Genomic DNA, 22,916 nt, shown 5'->3' with positions numbered 1-22,916 from the left:
TGACCTAGAGTTAATGTTATTTTGAGTGACATCGGCAGAAGGGTTGAACCAAGATGTGGAGATGAAGCGAAGGTTAAGGTTAGGGTCGTGGTTAGAGTTAGGAATGAGCTTGGAGTTGATATGAAGCTAGGGTTAGGGTTGAGGCTAGGTTTAGCATTGAGCTGGAATGTGGACATGAAGCTAGGATTATGGCTTCAACCCTAGACATAACTCTAACCTTAATCCAATTAACAATTAATAAATGTACCCTTCCCCCCACTACATGGCTGAAGGGTAGACCTCACTTGAAGCCTGTTATGTGCTTTTGAGTGACAACCGCAGAAAGGTTGAGGCTAGAAACAAAATTCACCCATGGGATTGTTCAACAGACCCTCCCAATGAACACAAGCCTACATCTGACCATGTGAATTTGACTCTTCACAGTGAAAACTTGGTCCCACAGAGAACAAGGCTTTTCTTTCATAGACAAGCATTACCAACAGCCCTCACATAACCTGTTGACTGCGATTGAGCTAGCTAACCGTCCTTGCAAACAACCAATCGTGACCTTATGGGGATGCCCTGTATTGAGGTTCAGCTTCCTGTGGAAACAGGAAGTGTCTTAATTCATCCTCAACATGGTCCTTCATTCTCTCTGCAGTTACACAATTTCCCACTTCTGCTGAGGAGGGTACATTGTGTTATAGGCTGGCTTAACTGTGAGCATTCTAATCAAATGCATCAAAATAGATATTGCTCTGTGTTTTACTCTGAGTTAAGCGCCAAAAGTTGGAGATGCATAGCAATGCCTAATATGTGAGCCATATGACAGTTAGTTCTCAAATAGCAGCACTCCTATCCAGTAACTGGGCAGTCAAACTTGGACCATTGTTTGGAAAGCTTCTTTAATGGAAGAATCCCACCTTTACTGTAGTACTGAGGTGGCTATCTTATCTTAAGGATTAATAATTGAATATGATATGAACATTAAACATGATTAATAATGATTATGATTCATTTCACAATCATTATTTATGACTAATTATTAATTTCACAGCCAACTCTTTTTTTCTTTTGAAAGTTTGGCATTAATGTATCATGATATAAGACTGAAGACTTATCTCTTCAGTAGGTCATATGATTGAGTGTAGTCTGGCCCAGGAGTGTGAAGGTGAACGGAAAGGCTCTGGAGCAACGAACCGCCCTTGCTGTCTCTGCCTGGCCGGTTCCCCTCTCTCCACTGGGATTCTCTGCCTCTAACCCTATTACAGGGGCTGAGTCACTGGCTTACTGGTGCTCTTTCATGCCATCCCTAGGAGGGGTGCGTCACTTGAGTGGGTTGAGTTACTGACGTGATCTTCCTGTCTGGGTTGGCGCCCCCCCTTGGTTTGTGCCGTGGTGGAGATCTTTGTGGGCTATTCTCGGCCTTGTCTCAGGATTGTAAGTTGGTGGTTGAAGATATCCCTCTAGTGGTGCGGGGGCTGTGCTTTGGCAAAGTGGGTGGGGTTATATCCTTCCTGTTTGGCCCTGTCCGGGGGTATCATCGGATGGGGCCACAGTGTCTCCTGACCCCTCCTGTCTCAGCCTCCAGTATTTATGCTGCAGTAGTTTATGTGTCGGGGGGCTAGGGTCAGTTGGTTATATCTGAAGTACTTCTCCTGTCTTATCCAGTGTCCTGTGTGAATTTAAGTATGCTCTCTCTAATTCTCTCCTTCTCTCTTTCTTTCTCTCTCTCGGAGGACCTGAGCCCTAGGACCATGCGTCAGGACTACCGGGCATGATGACTCCTTGCTGTCCCCAGTCCACCTGGCCTTGCTGCTGTTCCAGTTTCAACTGTTCTGCCTGTGGTTATGGAACCCTGACCTGTCCACCGGACGTGCTACCTGTCCCAGACCTGCTGTTTTCAACTCTTAATGATCGGCTATGAAAAGCCAACTGACATTTATTCCTGATTATTATTTGACCATGCTGGTCATTTATGAACATTTTGAACATCTTGGCCATGTTCTGTTATAATCTCCACCCGGCACAGCCAGAAGAGGACTGGCCACCCCTCATAGCCTGGTTCCTCTCTAGGTTTCTTCCTAGGTTTTGGCCTTTCTAGGCAGTTTTTCCTAGCCACCGTGCTTCTACACCTGCATTGCTTGCTGTTTGGGGTTTTAGGCTGGGTTTCTGTACAGCACTTCGAGATATTAGCTGATGTACGAAGGGCTATATAAAATAAACTTGATTGATTGAAACTTGATTTCTCATGCAGCTCAATAGTTAATCAATATAACACATCTAGTGGAAATATTTAAAAAGAGAAAGAAGCTCCAAGGACAGACTGTACATAACAGATAAAAACATAGACAAGAGTATTCAATAATTATTTTTAATATCAAAATTAGTAAATCAATGACAATAAATATGGTTTGTATGTCTTCTCTCTACAATGAGTTCACCAATGTTATATTGGAGGATATTGGGCAGCAGTACGCTTGTGGGCACTTCAACATTGTGAGGAAAATGTATAATAGCATTCTGAACTAGGGTCCAATTAGTGCACTGGTCATGTCTGGTTTTCCACCTATCAAAAATGGACACGTTAGATCAGGACCAATGAGAATCAATGTGTTTCTTGTCAACATCTGTTGACAAGACACAAGTTGGCGTTTCCTCCATGATATCCAGTTCCTGATTTGCACAACCTGAAGTCGATTGAAATGTCTGTTGCTTGTGCTTTGAAGGTATTGGTAAATATTGGTCTTGTTTTTTTGTGCTTTGTTTTGTTAGAAAATATACTGCATTGTTGGTGGAATTCCGACCCGAGTTAAGTGTGCGTACATGGAACATACAGTACTTCCCTTTTTATGCAATTTTCTCTCTACCTGTATTCTGACCTTAAAGTTAAGCATGAGAATAGCTTGCTATTCACCAGCTATTTGTTTGGGGTGGAGATCAAATAAATGAAGGTGTTGCGGAGGTGTCTACAGATACGCTGTGTTCTGACCTTGACTAATAATTCAACCACATTTACCTGTGAGGAAACCATGAATAAGGTCTAGCGAACCTACTGGTTCCAAGTGGAAAAAGCATCTACTAGATTTTTTCTGATTGAAAGAACAACATTCTCCATGCACTGTAATTTCCAATTTAATAAGAGCTTGGTAAATGCGTAATCTGTTGAATAAGGTACATTTAAATGTTAAATGTCACTTTTATATCTATTTAACCTTAAAATCGCTGGAGAGAAATGTGAAACCAGTCATACGGCAGAAATCTGAAGCATATAAACTTTCCCACAGTAAAAGTGATGAAATGCTGTGCCCTTTTGCAGAATTTAAATTGTATGGCCTTTTAACTTGCAAGGATGACATCCTGGTCTCATAGACTAGACGTAACATAGTAAACGTAAATCCTGGACACTCAAATTAGAATGATGTATTACGTTTGGTAGGTTACACAAGACAAAAGCTTACTTGAGGCAAGCATTTTAGTGGGGTGGATGGGTGGGTGTATAATGCAAACGTCTAGCAACCCAAAGGTTGCATGTTCAAATCTCATCACGGACAATTTTTAGCTAATTAGCAACTTTACACTTACTTAGCATGTTAGCTAACTCTAACCTTAATCCTAACCTTAACCCCTAGCTTAGCTAACGTTAGCCGTTTAGCTAATGTTAGCCATCTAGCTAACTTTATCATTAGCCACTTAGCCATCAAGCTAATTTTAGCCACAACTAATTTAATTGGTATCATATCATACATATTGCAAATTCGTAACAGATCATATGAAATGGATGATGGGCATCCACAAATGAATACAGTGTCTTCAGAAAGTATTCACACCCCTTGACTTTTTCCACAATTTGTTGAGTTACAGCCTGAATTTTAAAAATGTATTAAATTGAGATGTTTTGTCACTGGCATAGACACAATACCCCATAATATCAAAGTGGAAATATGTTTTTCAAAATGTTTACAAATTAATACAAAAATGAAAAGCTGAAATGTCTTGAGTCAATAAGTATTCAACCCCTTTGTTATGGCAAGCCTAAATACGTTCAGGAGTAAACATTTGCTTAACAAGTCACATAATAAGTTGCATGGACTCCCTCATTTTGAATGACTACCTCATCTCTGTACCTCACCCATACAATTATCTGTAAGGTATCTCAGTCAAAGACAGTGAATTTCAAATACAAGTTCAACCCCAAAGACCAGGGAGGTTTTCCAATGCTTCGTAAAGAAGGGCTCCTATTGGTAGATGGGTAAAAAAAACAGACATTGAATATCCCTTTGAGCATGGTAAAGTTATTAATTACACTCTGGATGGTGTATCAATAGATCCAGTCACTACAAAGTTGCAGGCGTGCTCATAGGAGAAAACCGAGGATGGATCAACAACATTGTAGTTACTCCACAATACTAACCTAATTGAGTGAAAAGAAGGAAGCCTGTACAGAATAAAAATATATTTTTTAAATGCATCCTGTTTATTTATTTAACCTTTATTTAACTAGGCAAGTCAGTTTAAGAACAAATTCTTATTTACAATGACAGCCTACTGAGGAACAGTGGGTTAACAGTGGGTTAACATTATGGAATGGAGCTTTTTGGAACAGAATCTCTCTTGGCAGAATCTGTTTTGAAGCTGAATTGGACTATTACCGAATTTTGCATCTATGTCCATATGGTTAAAAGTGATTTAGCTCCATCATGTCTAACTAGCATCCACTTTTCATATTTTGTAAACCTATTTTTTACTACCATGTTTTTGTGTTAGGATTTGTATTTAGTAATGGACACTTTTTTTTTTTACATAGAGGAAAACCTGTCTCAGTCTCCTTTCCACCAGGCACTGGGAGATGAATTCCCCTTTCAGCAGGACAATAACCTAAAACACAAGGCCAAATCTACACTTGAGTTGCTTCCTAAGAAGACCATGAATGTTCCTGAGTGGCCGAGTTACAGTTTTTACTTAAATCTGCTTGAAAATCTATGGCAACCATTTTCAAAATGGTTGTCTAGCAATGATCAACAAACAATTTTTACACAACTTGAAGAATTTTGAATAGAATAATGGGCAAACATTGTACAATCCAGGTGTGCAAAGCACTTAGTGACTTACCCAGAAAGACTCACAGCTGTAATCGCTACCAAAGTGGATTCTAACATGTATCGTCTCAGGGCTGTGAATACTTATTTAAATGAGATATTTCTGTGTTTAATTTTCGCTATATTTGCTAACATTTCTAAATAAATGTTTTCACTTTGTCATTATGGGGTACTGTGTGTAGATGGGTGAGAAATCAAATCTATTTAATCAATTTTGAATTCAGGCTGTAACACAACAAAATGTGGAATAAGTCGAGGGGTATGAATACTTTCTGAAATGTATCATACTAATTGGAGTGTTCCGGATTTACATTTACAATGTTACGTCTACCCATGAGTCCAGGTTGGGGATAAACACTCTCAAATGTCTTTATTTTAGGCTATCCCAACTTTCTCAGTTTCCTATTTTCCTCATGTTAAATATTAGCCACTATCAGCATCGACCGTCAGTAAGCCTAATAACCACACAAATTCAACTGCCAATTTACTGTTAGTTCCCTTCAGTTGGTATAGCCTACATTATCATTCCAATTAATTACATTGTTTCATTTACCATCATTTGCTTCCTCTGTAAACTCCGTCACGGATCATTAGTAACAGTTGAGAATATTTAAAAGGTAGGCTAATTAAATCGTTATGGAACGGAGCACAGACCAAGCTGTAACAGTTTGAACCCGATGCATGGCTTGTAATCACACAATTCCATGGTTAATACAGGCAATATACGAGGGTATAGCCTACTATTGTACAGTATTCTCCCTATTATAATTATATGTACGCTAATCTTCCAACATTAACATGGGTTGAAGATATGAATGTGGCAACTTTCAGGATGAATCAAACCATTCTATATTTTACCAATCAATATACAGTATCAGTCAAAGGTTTGGACACACCTACTCAAGGGTTTTTCTTTATTTTTACTATTTTCTACATTGTAGAATAATAGTGAAGACATCAAACTAGGAAATAACACATATGGAAGGAATCATGTAGTAACAAAAAAAGTGTTAAACAAATCAAAATATATTTTATATTCTTCAAAGTAGCCACCCTTTGCCTTGATGACAGCTTTGCACACTTGGCATTCTCTCAAACAGCTTCAAAGGGTGGCTAAATATAAAATAAATGTTTAACACTTTTTTGGTTACTACGTGATTCCATATGTGTAATTTCATAGTTTTGATGTCTTCACTATTATTCTACAATGTAGAAAATAGTAAAAATAAAGAAAAACCCTTGAATGAGTAGGTGTGTCCAAACTTTTGACTGGTACTGTATTTTGTGCGTAAAAGCTCTCCAAACCTGTTTTTTTATTATTCATAGATTATTTCCTAAACCTAAATAATCTACAAAATCAGAATATTTTCAATCTAACAATTGGTGCTGAAACGGATACGAATATGCATGTATTTAGATGGCTTTCTCATTGATCACTAATATTCGGAGCCCGTTCTCGCAATATGTTCTAGTGAGTCTGTTGACAAAATTCTAACTAAAAGGTATACCCTATTTAAAGGGATGGCCAGGGTTGGGTAGGTTACTTTCTAATTGTAATCCATTACTGTTACTAGTTATCTATCCAAATTTGTAATCAGTAACGTAACTTTTGGATTACCCAAACTCAAACATTGTTACTTTTAGATTACTTTCCCCTTAAGAGGCATTAGAAGAAGACAAAAATGTATGTTACCAATTGAACGACATCTTTTGCAGGATAAATCAATGTTAAAGTTTACATAGCTGGCCATATATGGATGTTACATTTTACTTTATGGGTTGGTTATGTAGGTTTCTTCTAACCTATCGCTTTCTACTACATATAATAATACGATTAAATCTTTACATTAAAAACAAGAATTCCAGTCATTCCAATAAGTGTTCTAACCCTTAATTAATCTTCAAGAATAGGACTTGGAAATATGGAAATCTAGATTAGCCAAATTGTTTCACCTAAGCATGACCCCAAAACTAAGGATTTATTAGCCAGCCCAAATCTGTTGTTTATGATTTTGTTGTCATGGAGGATTGATTGGGCTCATTGATTCGAGTTGAAAAATAAATGCAGCGCTTATGGAATGGCATGCTTTGAGCATTACTGAAGAAAAAAAGCACCACTTGTATTCCGTAGGCTTGGATCCGCACTGTGCAGCTGTTGCAAGAGCGCATTTGTCACTGGCTGTCCACTGGTTTCAAAAACAATGATTGATGGGCAGCTTAAACTTCTTGAATTCAACCATTATTGGGTTCAAATACACATTTAGATTTGTGAACAGCCATCCACAACAACCACAATCCGTACGGAGCCAATAGTTAAATGAGAGAGCAGCAGTGTGATTCACATCAATGCACTATGTAGATATTCGTATCGCCGTAGACTAAACCACTGCTGTCATCCTTACCTCCAATCGTTTATTCAAGTTGGATAATCTTTGGATGCTGACAGCAGTCACACCATTGGAAGACATAGCTTGGACTGTAGCCTACAAAAGCCTATTCCTTCTCTTTTCCCGCGATCTATCAAACACGTTTGGTGTGTCATCATAGTGGTCTCTGACTTGTGGTCAGACTCGCTCAGGTGGAACAAACTTAAACTAGCGCCTTTTTTCAATGCTGATTTGAATGTCATTGAGCGAACAAATGAGTGTCAAAGATATTTCCCGCGAACATCCTTTCTGAATTTAAAAGTAATCCTCGAAGTAATCATCTAGTTTTTCAAAAGTATCTGTAATCTGGTTACAATATTTTTGATGGTAACGTAATGGATTACAGTTATCGTAATTTTGTAATCCCCATGTAATCCGTTACTCTCCAACCCTAGGAATGGTTTAACATAAATGTACTGAAAACCCATAGAGATAGATAGAGAACTCATCTTTTTATCTGTGCCATTATAGCGTCTGTGGTAGCATGGGCGGCGCCATTGAGGTTATCTCCGTTTTGAAGTAGTCTATTTTCTTCTTTATGATTGGCTGATCCCTCCTGATGACCTGGTTGGACATAACTCTAACAGGGTCACCAGGAGGGATCAGCCAATGAAGTTGGAAGTCCCACCAAGTTGACTACATTAAAATGGTGGAAGCCCTCAATGGTGCTGCCCATGCGTATAGGGCCTTTTGGCAGCTAGAAGCCTCTATCATTATCTATGTGAAAACCCTATTGAATGAAAATTCCATGAGAAAATCTGTTGGCCAGCAAGTGGGGAGGGTTTTCATTGGATTAATTACATTTATTGGGAGCGTGGAAGGTAGCCACACCTGCAGAGCGCGTTACGTGACGGAATAAGGTAAGTCTGAATACCAAATACTGAGAAGTACATAGTAAATGCACACCTTTCTTAAGTCTGAATCTGCCACTCTTTAGAAAAGGAGCGCTTACATGACTTAAACATTTGCCAAAAGGCATCTCCGGTGTAAAACAAAACAAAATGATACACATATAATATGATAGATATGCAACATGAATACACTGACAGTCTATGTACAGTTTGCTTGAAGATGGCTTTGGCCATTTATTATGTGGTCTGGCATTATCTTGATATTGAGGAGGAGCACATGGAGTTTCCTTATAGACCGCGAGCAGCTCCACCATCGTTTGTGTGTTCTTCTCCAATGTTCAGTTTGTCTCTAGAACACACAGTACCAACCCCACAGTAAAGAGACCAGTACTAGGACAAAGCAAGGGAGCCGTGGTAGGTTATTGGTTCCACTAGCTGCTAGCTTGAGCTGGTTGGTGTGGCGTTGCGACGTGGGGGTGTCTTCCTCGCTACAATGCACCAGGGCGGCCTGGTAAGACGTGGGCCTCTTCTGGGGCCGGTCAGGGCTGGAGCCATCCGTCGGCCTCTCCCCGATGAACAGCAGAGTGCGCCGTCGATGGTCCAGCTCCGTCTTGAACAGCTCGTACTCCTTGTGCGGCAGCTTGATCCCCAGGACGGTACACCCATCCGTGGGGGTCACGTCCTGCTCCACTCCCACCTCCCACCCCCCCGCCTTCCCGCAGCTGCCCCGCCTGGTCTCGTTGAGCACCCTGGCCGTGGCGCCTTCCAGAACGGTGACTCTGACCCGGGTTACCTTGAAGACGAACTCAGTCCCTCCCGCCACTTTGGCTGAGGGGCCTCCCTGGGCGTAGTGGCCCGAAGCCCGCAGGGTGAAGGTGGGCTGGCTGCAAGTGGGTTCCGAGTAGTGGCGGTAGAGGCCTTCCCAGGAATGCTCATCTGGGTGGAAGGTGAAGTCTCGGGTGAGGAAGAGGACGGCGGGCCGGGCTTCGCAGCGTTGGCTCACCCATCGGCCGTCCAAGGACAGAGGCGTTGCTGCAGGGACATGGGGTAACACGGGGGGGCGCTGTTCTGAGGCCCGGAACAGCAAGGCGCACGCTGGGCAGGGGTGGATGTGGTGCTGGTGGAAATAGATATAGAAAGGTTAGGGTTATACAGTAGAACTGTCATCCAAAATGCCAGGCTAGTTAATATGAATCCTTGTATTGACCATAAAGTAGTATGCTTGTTTGGAGATTGGGACACTGTTTTATGTTTCAGTTAGTTAGTTTATCACTGTGGAAGGTATTCAGCATCAGATGAAGAATGGATAGAGAGAAAATTACCAAATTCACATACAATGTCCTGAAATACATTTTAATAAAACCCCTGCCTTGATCTACATGTATCTTATTAATGGGGAGTCCGTAATCTCACCATAGCATTCTGCAGTGGCTGCTGGTAGCCCATTGGTCGATAGTATGTCCTCTGGGTCCAGTCTGTGTGCACGTCCCCAAGGAAGAGCTCCTGAACCAGACCTCCATGGGGCTGATGCTGGGTCTCCACTCTCACCAAGCCCAACTCCCTCATTGAGTACCCCGAGGCACCCAGACAGTCCCTCCCTGCCCGGGCGTTGTACAGCTCGTACAGGCGCCCGGGCACCATGCCACCCAAGGTGAGGCCCACACACATGGAGGGTAGACGGGCGGCCAGCTGGTGCATTGCACCTGGGCTGTGGATGACAATGCCCACTTTCTGGAGGTGGTGCTCGGTCTTGGTGGCACCCCGGGTGATCCAGGACGCCTGGCGCAGACGGAGCTTGCCCCGGACCACCAGAGAGTATGCGGGCTCCTCGCACCCACTGTCAGTGTAGTAGTGTTGCAGGGCTTTGAACAGGCGGCTTGGGTAGAAGGTGTAGGAACGGGTCAGGAACTCAGGGCCAGGCCGAACTTCACATCTACTCGGGAGAAAGAGGTTGAAGGGAGGTTGTCAGTTCCATTTTAGCAGCTAGCTGGATGGATGATTGATTGATTGACTTGAATGAAATTGGATGAAATAATTAATTATCTGGGTGTCTTATGCAAACAACAACCTTCTGAATCACCCTGAGGCTAATTGAGCACACCTCCACAAAGACAAAAAAGGTGACAGTTGTGGAAGAGTTTCCCATATCCATCATTAGATTGCAAAGGACGTGATAGACATAAATGGTACATATTCAGGAAATAGCCTGTACCGTTCTAAACTTTATTTGGACAACACTTGCCTTGTTGACACCCAGCTGCCCTCCAGTCTTGGGGGAATGTCGGCTGTGATTCTGATGCCGTCCTGCAGGTGGGGATACTGACACTGTGGCTCCCATTCCAGGCTAGTCGTGTGGTTGGACAAAGATCCAAAGAGGGCTATGGGTACCTCCCAGAGCTTACTACCCGACACAAGATCAGCTAGAACCAAGAAAAATAAGAACACTCCCGGTTATCACTCTGTCAATCGGATAAACACAGTTTATTTTTACCCCATACTGTTTATACGAAACAGAAACACAAAATAATAAGCTTGGAAGATGATTATCAACCTCATCCATCATAAATGAGTGGTTACACACAGAACAACTAATAGCCAAAGGAAATGATTCACTCCCTGGGCTTTTCAGGTCCAAACAAGATTTGGTTGACTGGAAGCAGTTTGAGGGTTCACATTTCTGTAACTGTCCATGTAATGAGATGTGATGGCTCCGTTACAGGCCATATATAGATTTGAATCAGACCTTGGCCACATCCACCGAGAGGACCTTTTCGAGGTTTGACACATCTATCAGCCAGCAGCTGGGCTCCAACTCCAACTCACATTTTTCCAAAATGTGTGTGCATGTGCGTGTGTGTGTGATATCTACATTGTGAAATTGAAATTGAAGTTTCAGACATGATTTGACATGTTAGGCTGCAATGAAAGATATTAAATTATATGAATTAGACCCTCCTTTGACACTTTTTATGTACTTTCACTGTGTTGGAATTATCATAGCTCAATCAAGAGTAGCAAACACAAACATGACAGCATGGTACATTTACTCCTATCAAAATCAATATATTTTAATCTATTTTATCAACATAAGGGATCTGACGCATGTACATCTGCAATCTCTTTCTTTATTTTGACTGCTATAGCCACACATTGTGATGTATCTATGTACTCGTTTATGTGCATCGATTGGCCTGCCTTGGATGGAGCAAGGCCCACAATTTTAACAGAGACCAAGACAATCGTGCCAGAGTTGATTTCTTTGATTGAACCCAAATGATGCGAGCGTGAGGAGAGGGACTGATATCCAGCACGAAGATCACTCATTGGTAATAGGACGCTATGGCTCCCGTTTCAGTCTCCCCAGCCAAACGTCAAACAGCAAGGGGATGAGTCCCCATTGACACCCACTAGTTTTCCCTCACCCACCCTGTTCTTTTTCTATATCTGTTCCCCTCTTGTTCTGTGTCTTGTCTTCCTTTCCCTTAGTCCCTCTTCGTCTCTCTCACTTTTTTTGGCCCTGTGCTGTCTCTCTCTCTGTGTGTCCTTATGTTGTCCCCGCTCTTTCTTTTGCTCTCTCTGTTTCTTTGTCCCTCTCTCTCGCTCCCTTTCTTTGTCCCTATGTACATATTATATTCATCCCTTTACATTTGTGTGTATTTGCGTGTATAAGGTAGTTCTTGTGGATTTGCTAGATTACTGTTAGATATTACTGCATAGTCGGAACTAGAAGCACAAGTATTTCGCTACACTCGCATTAACATCTGCTAACCATGTGTATGTGACCAATAAAATTAGATTTGATTTGTCTTTGTCTGTTTTCCCTCTCTCCCCGGGGGTTGGTGGGCTTTGTCATGGCCCCGTGGACAGCTTTATGGATGTTCTTTGGGTCGGCTACCGGAAGTTCGTCTCTATGTCCCATGTTTGTCCCAGATAAAGACCACTTCGCTGCCAGAGTCGCCACCAAGGCATCCTACTAGATGGCACTTTTCAGCTACTTCTTTGATTGGAGAGAAACCAATGTTTACTCAAAGTCAGCCAATCTACTTCCTTTTAAATCTTTCGGAGAGTAATTGGACAGCTTTTATTTTCTGTGTCAATGTCAGCCTGGGGATGTTTGTTCCTTAGATGTTGGAATGGTTTCTGCGTGCCATTGAAGCTGCCTTATAGGCATTGTGCGAGACTCACTTAGATACTCTCTCTGCTCAGCATGATGTTTGGTTTGGGAGATTTTTGTCTTGAGGCACTTTTTGGGGAAATAGTGATCAAAGTCAATTAGTTAATATACAAAATAATTGTCTAAAGCAGAATAAACATGGTTGCAATTTTCCCTCTCTGAAGATGTATTTTTTTATTCTCTGTGTCTCCATTATTGGTGAGCACCACCGTCAAATTGACTCATTTTATTCCCTAGAGAGGACACTTCTTATATACTTTCACTGTGTTGGAATTATCATAGCTCAATCAAGAGTAGCAAACACAAACATGACAGCATGGTACATTTACTCCTATCAAAATCAATATATTTTACTCAATTTTATCAACATAAGGGATCTGACGCATGTACATCTGCAATCTCTTTCTTTAATCAGGATTAATTAATTTGTTCCTCTTTGGTCATCTGACAAGTCTGTTTCAAGTTAGTAGAGAAAATGTGAATCACCACACTCCATTGAATGGACAGGACTTATGAGATATGGCTGAAGAATCTTTTAGGGTGTAATATTCAGGCCTCTGTTTTGCCCAATTTTTCTAGTGTTTTTCAGATGAGCTGTCATTCTGTTTCTCTCCTTCCTTGGATCTCATTCCAATGGGACATATGGTTGCATTTACCAAAAGAATAGAAGTTTAAAAAAATGTGCTTTATAAAAACTAAATTGTACAACCTGGGGTTTAAATGATTGTACTTAGTCTAAAAGGGGTATTATAGCATGACTTGTTACAAGGTAACGTAGTAGTTTTATTTTCCACAGGTTTACAACATAATCAATTTTTCTTAATTTAGATTATTAAGGTAGTTGTTTCTTAATTCAATGAATACCACTGATTCTTCACCTGTGGTCAGGGGAATATTCTAATTTGTTATTCAGCGACTCCTTGGTTTGCTATGAAGCTGAGGAATGGGGAGACATTTAAACCAACCACTTTCAATTTGGCGCTATGGATGCAAGGACTGACAGTCCATGAAATGAACATTTTAATATTGAACATGTTTTGAAGCTATGCATTGTTTGTTAACAAAAAAAATGGAGTAAAACAACCTTATACTTTAGGTTATGATCTGGTAAAACTATTGGAATACTAATCTCATGAGGTATTTATAACTTATATTCTTCCAGAAGTGATGGCTATATACAGTATAATTCATTGTTATAGCCATCAAACATATAGCCATAAAAAATGCATGTATCAATCCCAAATTGCCTCTTTAGTTAAAATGACCAACAGCTGTACATATTGCAGATTGTATCTTAAATGAATGTAATTTCTCGCTGACTACCAGTCCTGGCTGTAACCTATGGAGGGTGCCAGTGCACTGCCACTGAGCCTCTGCTCATCAATGGCCTCACCTGTAGTATCTGACCAGCGTGTGGTCACAGTTAGAAACTCCAGGGGACAATGCAGTGACTCAAGTGTGGTCTAACCCCCAGACTGCATTCCAAAGTTACCCTCCACAGCAAGGATCAGTGACATAATAGCAGCAACACTTTAATAGGGAATAGGGTGCCATTTGGGACATTACCCTAGTCTATCAGCCCTACCGCTGCCACCCGGAAAGACAGGCATGTCTGAACCCCAGCCTAAGTCATCTATCTACCTGCCTGGAAATTCCATCACAGGATCAATCCCACACACTGCAGACGTTGATTTATAAAAGGGATGCCATTTATGATGGACCTCTGGGCTCCTATTTGTTTGTTTGTGTTTGTGATTAGGGTTTGGCAACTCGGGCTTCTCCATCTCATGTCTCATCCGCCAACTACCGGAGGCCAAGCGAAAATACTTTTTATGTACCTCTCTATTTGGATATGTCTAGGTGCAAACACACATGAGGTGGGATCCAGGCGGTTTTTAATCTGCCACCCACGTCTTGTGGGGGAGTTGAGTGCTCGACGCCAGCCAGTCTCTCAGCCAGCCTGCTGTCAGACTCAAGTGTTTCCCAGTGCCTGTGGCCACTGTTCTGTGTGTTTGCCTTTCTCTCTTTTTCTCTCACTGCTTGTCTTACTGCTCCAATGCTGGAGGAGAAAACCCACTTTAACTGTCCCTGAATAGCTCCTTCACACACTGCTACATGGCTTTTGTGTGGAGCTAACACCTGCCTCTTGATTAGGGCAAACTTGATGAAAAAGCCATGTTTACGACTCATTACTTTTGGATGGATTTCAGAATATTTTCTCTTTTTTTCTTTCTCTTTCTGTCTTTGTTTCTTTTTTTTTTGTGTGTGTCCGGGGTCTGATGAGGTACAGTTGGTCGGAAGGAAAAGCGGAAAGCTTCTTCGTCTGGTGTAATGAGTCTCCCAGTCCCCTGATTACTGGGGGGAGTAGGGTAAAAGGGAAAGGGGATACCTAGTCAGTTGCACAACTGAATGCTTTCAGCCAAAATGTGTCTTCCACATGAACCCAATCCCTCTGAATCAGAGAGGTGCGGGGGGCTGCCTTAATCGACATCCACGTCATCCACGTGTGGTTGTGTATGTGCGTGCGTCTGTAAATGCATATGTGCATCTGCCTGTATTTGTGTGTGCGTGTATGTGTGCCTGCATGTATGCGTCAGTGTGTGTGGGCGTCTGTCAGTGTGTGAGAAGCTTAAATTGAGTGGTACAGTGCAGATACACTCTGTCTCCCAGGTTGAGTTGGCCCTGGGCCCATCAAGCACAGCTGTTTTTTCAGACACTGCTGCGTTGGCCTCCACAGCAAGGATCAGTGATATAATAGCAGCAACACTTTAATAGAGGGAAGTATCTCACCGCCCATGTACAGATGGATAAAAAATATCCTCAGGCATCCTCATAGGGACAAGGCTTCTAACTCATTAACATTTCCACTATATTGATACTCAACCTACTGGGCACAGACATCAATTCAACATCGAATCCACGTTGGTTCAACGTAATTTCATTGAAATTACATAGAAGCAACATTGATTCAACCAGTGTGTACTCAGTGGGACTGTTGTGCATTCAGCAGTACACAACACTGATAGAAATATAACATGTAAAACAAACATGCCTCTCTGACATGTAGAATCAGGAATAATGTCAGCTTTATTCATGACATTTCTATCTGCAATGTTCTGTAATGTTTGCCTGAAGCTTACTCGGCATTTCCCAGGTGCTCTTTTATCCGTCAGAGGAGGAAGGGGAGGACCATCCTCCTCAGTGTATTGACTTCAAAACAACACCTAGGAGACTCATGGTTCTCACCCCCTTCCATAGACTTATACAGTATTTATGACAACTTCCAGAGGACGTCCTCCAACCTATCAAGAGCTCTTGCAGCATGAACTGAAATGGTGTCCACCCAATCAAAGGACCAGAGAATGAAACTAGTACTGAACACATAAACTACAGCTAGTTAGCACTGCAGTGCATAACATGTGGTGAGTAGTTGACTCAAAGAGAAAGACAATAGTAGAACAGTTTTCAACAAATTAATTTCTTAAATGAAGGAGAAGCAAGCGAGAGAGAGATTTCGTTAAAAAAATTACTTTCAGTTTCACTTACTTAGCTAGAAATGCAGCTGGCTAGTTTTGTTACTCAAACACCCGGCTCAAACAGAGGGATGCTATGTTATCTAGCTGTCTATGACTATCCAACACCGCACTGGAACTCTTCCAAATCAAGGTAAGCTTTTGGTTTTATTAATTTATTGCCACCGGGGGCCCTCTGGTGTAATTGCTTACTGACTATACACTGTAACGTTACTGCATGATTGTAGCGAGTTTACTAACGCATTAGTTCTATTAGCTACGTTGACTAGGACGTTACTTTAGCTAATATGGGAACAACGATGTAGGCCGTGTGTAGCGGTTATGACATGGTTTGGCTTGGAAAGGTTTTTTCGCCTGGTCACGTACAGCTGATGTGTTGTTCATTGAAGTCCACAAACGAAGGGAAAAGGTGAGAGGAGAAGAGTGCATAGAAGCTAGAATGAATACAACTTGGCTGCTGTGATCAGCGATGTATTCATTCTGCCGATTCTGTTGAAAAACGTTTCTTAAACGGAAGCAAACGAAACGGGGATAAACATACCTGCATTTGTCCAATAGGAACTCTTGTTTACAACTGTTGGACTAATGATTACATCCTATATACGCTACTGCAGGCAAGAGTGTGCAAGGCGGTATTGAATGTGTCACTGTCTGTCCATGTGTCCCTGTCTGTCATCTCAAATGTTTCTCTCGACCTGTGTGCGCCCATGTTGTAAACGTTCATTCATAGGCTAGGTTGTAGCAACCTCATGGTGGGTATAGGGAAAATGTATGTTTCATGTAGTAGCCTCAACTACGATGTTACATTGAACTGCGTGAATGGAATATGAATGACAGTCATCCAACATGCTCTAATAGAAATAAGGCCATGTTCATGAATTTTTTGTTGTTGTCCTCCCTCATCATAAACGGCACTAACCGCCACTGTTATCCAAATAGCAGCTTAAATCAAATGTGACTTTGGTATAACATGTTTATCATATCAAATTATATATATTTTTTACTTGCCTTTATTAAATCAGGTAAGTTATTGGAAATACATGATGACCTTACATATGGGCACCTCCTATCATATGGGCACTATGGGACGGTCTGTGCGGTCAGTAAATACAACATCGGTGTCCCAAATGGAACCCTGTATACTATACAGTGCACTACGTTTAACCTGAGCCCTAAGGGCCTTGGTCAAAAGTAGTGCACTATAAAGGAAATATGGTGCCATTTGGGACGCGTAGGTTTCAATGTACCAACAGCCATTCATCTCCTCAAGCTGTTACATCCTCCTCGCGCTATAGCAGCCTCAGCCATTCACATTCTCTCTCTCTCAAAGACATCCTCACTGGAAACAACAAAGTCAGTCAAACCGAGATGTCTTTCTGCACGGGTTTAAGGGCGTTTCACAGGGGGCACCAGGTCGGTTTTGTTTTTTCCCGATCTCGAGTGTCCCCTCAAGTCGTATAGCCACCCATTGTTGTCTTTTCATCAAAGTTAAACCTAACTTAATCCAGCGGCCCTGTTTATTTAGTCAAGGGATGAAGGGGGTGGGGGGTGGGGGGGGGGGGTGTTCTTCCAATAAGGCCTGCCAGTTCCCTTGTGGTTCACTCTGGCTCCTATTAACCCAACAGTACTCCGCACATTCCTCTCTCCAAACACTACCAATATTCACCCACAGACACTGTGGTGAAGGCAGGAGCTTACCATCAAAAATTCCAGTGACGTTATGGAACCAGACGGTGGCTACTGTTATATAAATATATACACAGGTGATATACATTTGAATGAATGAGGTCAGATGGGTTAGTGAGATGAGTAGGGTGATAGGAATGTTAGGGATGGAAGGGATGAAAGGCAGGGATGAAATTGGGATTCTGAGCTCTGAGAATTCAGTGGCTGTTATTGCAAGTCTACTCGAGCTCTGGTAGGTGCTTTCACTCTGTCATTTGCATGTAAGTTCTACAGCAGGAGGGTCTTTAGGCCGTATAAACATTATTTATTTAGTTTACAAAAAATGAATGTCCATTCTAGTAATTCTATTTCTATGGTTTATGCTACCTCCATCTTGCAAGACTTGTACTTTGCACCAGTAGGGTGGTTCTACTGAATATACTCTAATAGGGATGTTTCACTCTGGGTCAGGGATATAAAACAGAGATCCAACTTGTCAAAGTTTGAAACAATCCCAAAGAGCAACAGTCAGCACCTAACATGCAATGCATGCTGGGCTACTTACAGAGAACAGTGGAGAAGATAACAGAGCGAAAGAGGGGGAAGTTGATTGTCTATTGACGTTATGGGGCTAGAGCTAATTGGTGGGTTGGTTTCATCTTAAATAGATAGTTCACCTTTTTGACAAGTGAACTATCTCTTTAATTCTATCTGTTTGGGTTGGGTGAAATTCTAACAGTTGCTGGGTGTCAACGCTTTTCTCATATGATATGGTGTTTATCACATGCAAGGTTCTATTTGACTCTATTTAGTCTAATTTAAACCCAGGGTTGCTCAGTCATATCTCGCCAATATGATTCAGGAGGAGGGGAGGGGGTACAACTAAGAGAGAGGTGAGATCATTTGGAATTATGTAAATAAGCCAAGTATTGACATTGTTGGACATTGTTGCTGTGTTGTTGCAACGTTAAGGTAGAGTTGCCCAAAAGTCTGAATCAATATGGAAGATTCTTAGTCTAAAGGCCCAGTGCAGTCAACATTCAGTTTTTCCTGTGTTTTATATCATATCGTGCAAGAGCTGATAAAACAAACACTGCAAAAGTGTGAACAAATTTGATTAGTGTTATTTCCGGACATTTGCTGATTGAAAATACACTCTACAAAGGAGCTTCTAATCAGCAGGTTGGCATGGGCGGAGTTTCGGCTTTCCGTGGTGACATCACCATGTGGTAATTGGTTAACAGACCAATAACAAAGAGAGTTCCAAACATGTCTGCTAATAATAGCAAGTTTTCAGTTTCCCCCTCTCCACTAAGACAACTCCCAGCCAGTAAAACTCCCAGCCAGTAAAAACAAAATTCTTGCTTGAGAAATAGTTTTTTGCTAAAAAGCTTTTTTTGTCCATTTAAATGGAGATCTTTTACGCTAAGGGACTTTATTGTTACCCAGAAATGATTTGGTATTTATAAAAAAAACAGCTGCATTGCTCCTTTAAGTCATTGCTTAGGTTATTGTCTTTTTGGAAACCCTTCGAATTAAGTAGTCTTGCATTGTTTGCGTGGCGTTGTCATGAGACTAGCATTCCACCTGTCACAAGCTCCAAAGTCCAAAGTCCAAAATCCAAAGTGCTGGAGTACAGAGCCAAAACAACAAAAAATGTGTCAGTCTCCCAATACTTTTGGATCTCACTGTATATGGTTCTAAATAACATAATTGCTTACTTAATTGTGTGCTGTGGATTCTTATCCTATATTAATTGTGTGATTTTCACACCAATCATTTTTGTCTCACTTCATAAACCTTTTGGAATTATGGTCGCTGTCCCAATACTTTTAGAGCTCACTGTATGAAAGTGAATGGAAGTTCCTTGGATAACAACTTTGATCTACAAACAATGAGAAAAAGTATTGGGTTGTGGTGTAAACTAGACTCATGGCATGTGTCTGGGCCCAGGGACTCAAAAGCTCCTGTCTACTTGACTGAGCTGAAGCAAAAGAAAAACAGCTCTTCAAATACCAATCTATTGGCCCTGAGCAGCGGGTGTATTACGGTGATTATGAGTGGGCAGATGCCTCCCACCGTCTCCTCGCGCATCACCTTAGCGGGCCCTGATGGGCAAAATGCTTGTCTCCCCCAAGGCTGCTGGGAGGAAAATCAACTCTAAACGCTATCCTGAGGTAGGGTCAGTTAATGGTAGTGTCCTGTTATTCCATCTACTACCATAATGGCAATATTAGTTCCAGGACCACGCTTCCCTGCTGCTGGGGAACCATGCAAGGCTTTTTAAGAAGGCTTTTCAAGAAGGACTCCTGAGCTTACTATGCTGTTTGTCTCTCTGGAGAGAGAATGATAGCCTTTGATAAGACTTATTCTTCACTAATCTAATTTCAGTAAGCAGTTTTTTTTATAAGGTTATAATATAACTTTAAATATGGGACTTTTTGCAAGGATTTTAATCTTTCATCAACAAGTTGCATCATTGCTAAAGTCCTCAGGATATTTCTCTTAATTTAATGTCCACTCCAGGCTATTTCTGATAGACACACTGTTAGAGGCACTGTCAATTGTTCTCTGAATTTAACTTCACGTCAGACAAGTTTAACATACATTTCGAAAGCAGATCAGCCGGTGTGAACAATTGGATGCTTTTAACTACTGCCCCTTAAACGGTGGATACCTGCTCAAAGTTTCAACAACTTCTGATACGGTGATTTCAACATTTCAGCAATTCAACGGTTAGACGACAGCCCTAGAGGTAAAAATAAACGAGCTATTCGCTAGTTAATTTGATCACTGATTATGTATGCAATCATTCAGTTGTATTGCTTTGTTACAACTTTGGATGAGTCAACTAGCAACAAGTTGTTAAAGACAGGTCAAACATACATGATTCATATTTCTGTAAGTGTTTAAGCTATCCTTTAACACCTTGGTAAACAGCGCAGAAAAAGCAGTTCACCTTAGATTATGTTTTTGAGGAATCTGATTCTCGGCGATAGTTTCAAAGCCATGTGCTTTAGATATACGTGCTCATACATTTTTTAATCCATGTTAAATATATTTTTAAAGATCATGAAAACTGTATGGGGAAATATTGTATCAAATTCATGGTGCTGCAATGTAATCTGATTCCTCAAGTTAAATAAATAAATCATCAAAGTAGGCATTCATCTGAAATCATGTTCAGTGAATTAAATAACATGTAAATTAATACATGTAGCCTTTAAAATCTACTTCTGAAAATAATACATTTTGGTGAAGATTCACCATAATTGACATAATATAAATCAGATATCATCATGGAATCATATGCACATAATCAGGCTTCAGTTTCATTTGAAGCTTGGCTGTTAAAGCTGTTACTGTCCAGATGCACAGTAAGTGGACAAAAACTGGGTCTCGAGGGCAACCAGAGGACACAGACAGACAGAGAGACAGAGAGAACGCAAGTGTGAACTTACCTTGCCACAGCCACAGTACCCAAAGTCCCCTCAACAGGCGAGTGAAATGTCCTTTTGACATGATCCCTCTCACACACACACACACACACACACTCACTCGCACTCAGAGAAAGACCCTCAAAGCCCACTGTGGTCCAGAACAAGCAGCCTCTTCAATACGTGCTAGTAATTTAGGACATCACCATGCCAAAGATTGAGAGAGGAAAGCCCAATAATCCAGTTTGAAATGTGGTCCTTTACAGATAGTGTTTGTTGGTTTCTTCTTCCATTTCAGCTTGTCCTCCCATGGTATGAAATGCAATCCACTCAGTCAGAATAAATTGCTTGAACCTCCTCACACTAAACTCAGTGGTAGAGAAGAGGATTTCTCTCTCTCTCTCAGTTGTCTATCTTGGTCCTGGGCTGCACTCTGTTTGCGTCCTGTGCATGTGTGGCTGTGTGTGTGCTCCCCCCGTCTGACTGTTGGTTTGAGCGGAGAGGAGTGAGTGTGCGAGAGAGAGAATAAAAGAGAGAGTAAAAGAGAGTTTAAAACTTCTCCAACTGAAGCCTCTGGGAGTTTTCAGAGTAAGTTGCAAAAGGGCAAAGAAATAGCTGCAGGCTAAGTGAGAAACAATCAAATCCCCAACATATCTATAAAGTGAAAAAGTCTTAATACTTGAGAGAATTACCATGTATAATGTTTTTTTAGTGATTTCCCTCCTTTTCCACTCGCCTCACTGTACGTTATAAATGATTATGCCTCTAATTTGTGGAAGCTACATAGCAACACAGTACACAGCCCCCAGATCACACCTCACTGCTGAGGCACACACACACACATTCAAAGGGCGGAGTTGACATTGCTGACCACTGCAGAGGTAAAGTGGAGGTTTGCTGGGATTTCAAAGGTGGCTGCCAGGGCAGTGTTGGCAGGGGTTCTGGGATCAGTGGGCAGACTGGGGCTCTGGCTCAGCCCCACAGACGGGTAATAGAGGTGGGTGGCTTTTGGGCTGATCACAGGCCAGCCAATTGGTTCCCTGAGGAGTTTCTACCCCGGGTGTGTGGAGCTTTGATCCACTCCACGCAAATGGCTGGAATTTTCATACACTCGCACACACCAGTAGCGTAGCCAGAAATTCATTGGTGGGTGGGCCTAAAGATATTTGGGTGGTGTAACGGTTGTCTTCCTCTTCTGATGAGGAATATGAAGGATCAGACCAAAATGCAGCTTGGTAAGTGTCCATGTTGCTTTAATATAACAGAACACGAAAAAATACAAAAATAACAAAGTGAATGACAAAGAAAACAGTCCTGAATGGTGAAACAAACACAAAAACAGGAAACAACTACCCACAAACACAGGTGGGAACAGGCTACCTAAGTATGGTTCTCAATCAGAGACAACGATTGACAGCTGCCTCTGATTGGGAACCATACTAGGCCAAACACAGAAATACAACACATAGAACAAAACATATAATATAGAACATAGAATGCCCACCCCAACTCACGCCCTGACCAAACCAAAATAAAGACATAAAAAAGGGACTAAGGTCAGAACGTGACAGTCTGTGCCCAGGGTCCCTTACCGTCCAATATCTCCTCCCATGTCCATTTCTCCAGATTGCACTGCTCCAATTTACCACGCTGCTTGGTCCTTGGTTGGTGGGTAGTTCTGTAACGATACTCGTCCTCGTCTGATGACGAGTATGAAAGATCGGACCAATGTGCAGCGTGGTAAGTGTCCAT

General features: G+C 41.6%; 1 protein-coding gene across 1 annotated transcript; it reads right to left on the bottom strand.

Annotated features, from left to right (window-relative positions):
• Positions 1-2,337: 2,337 nt before the first annotated feature.
• LOC139565735 (protein APCDD1-like) lies at positions 2,338-21,640 on the bottom strand. The gene is made up of 4 exons (XM_071386247.1): positions 21,189-21,640; positions 10,598-10,775; positions 9,769-10,288; positions 2,338-9,472 (listed from the first exon to the last, which is right to left on the bottom strand). The coding sequence occupies exons 1-4, from the start codon at positions 21,247-21,249 to the stop codon at positions 8,705-8,707; spliced, it is 1,527 nt and encodes a 508-aa protein (XP_071242348.1). The 5' UTR covers positions 21,250-21,640; the 3' UTR covers positions 2,338-8,704.
• Positions 21,641-22,916: the final 1,276 nt, after the last annotated feature.

This window comes from Salvelinus alpinus, chromosome 2 (assembly GCF_045679555.1).
Source record: "Salvelinus alpinus chromosome 2, SLU_Salpinus.1, whole genome shotgun sequence".
Lineage (NCBI taxonomy): Eukaryota > Metazoa > Chordata > Actinopteri > Salmoniformes > Salmonidae > Salvelinus > Salvelinus alpinus.
The sequence above is the reverse complement of the archived record's forward strand: the minus strand, read 5'-3'. Positions and strand labels throughout refer to the sequence as shown.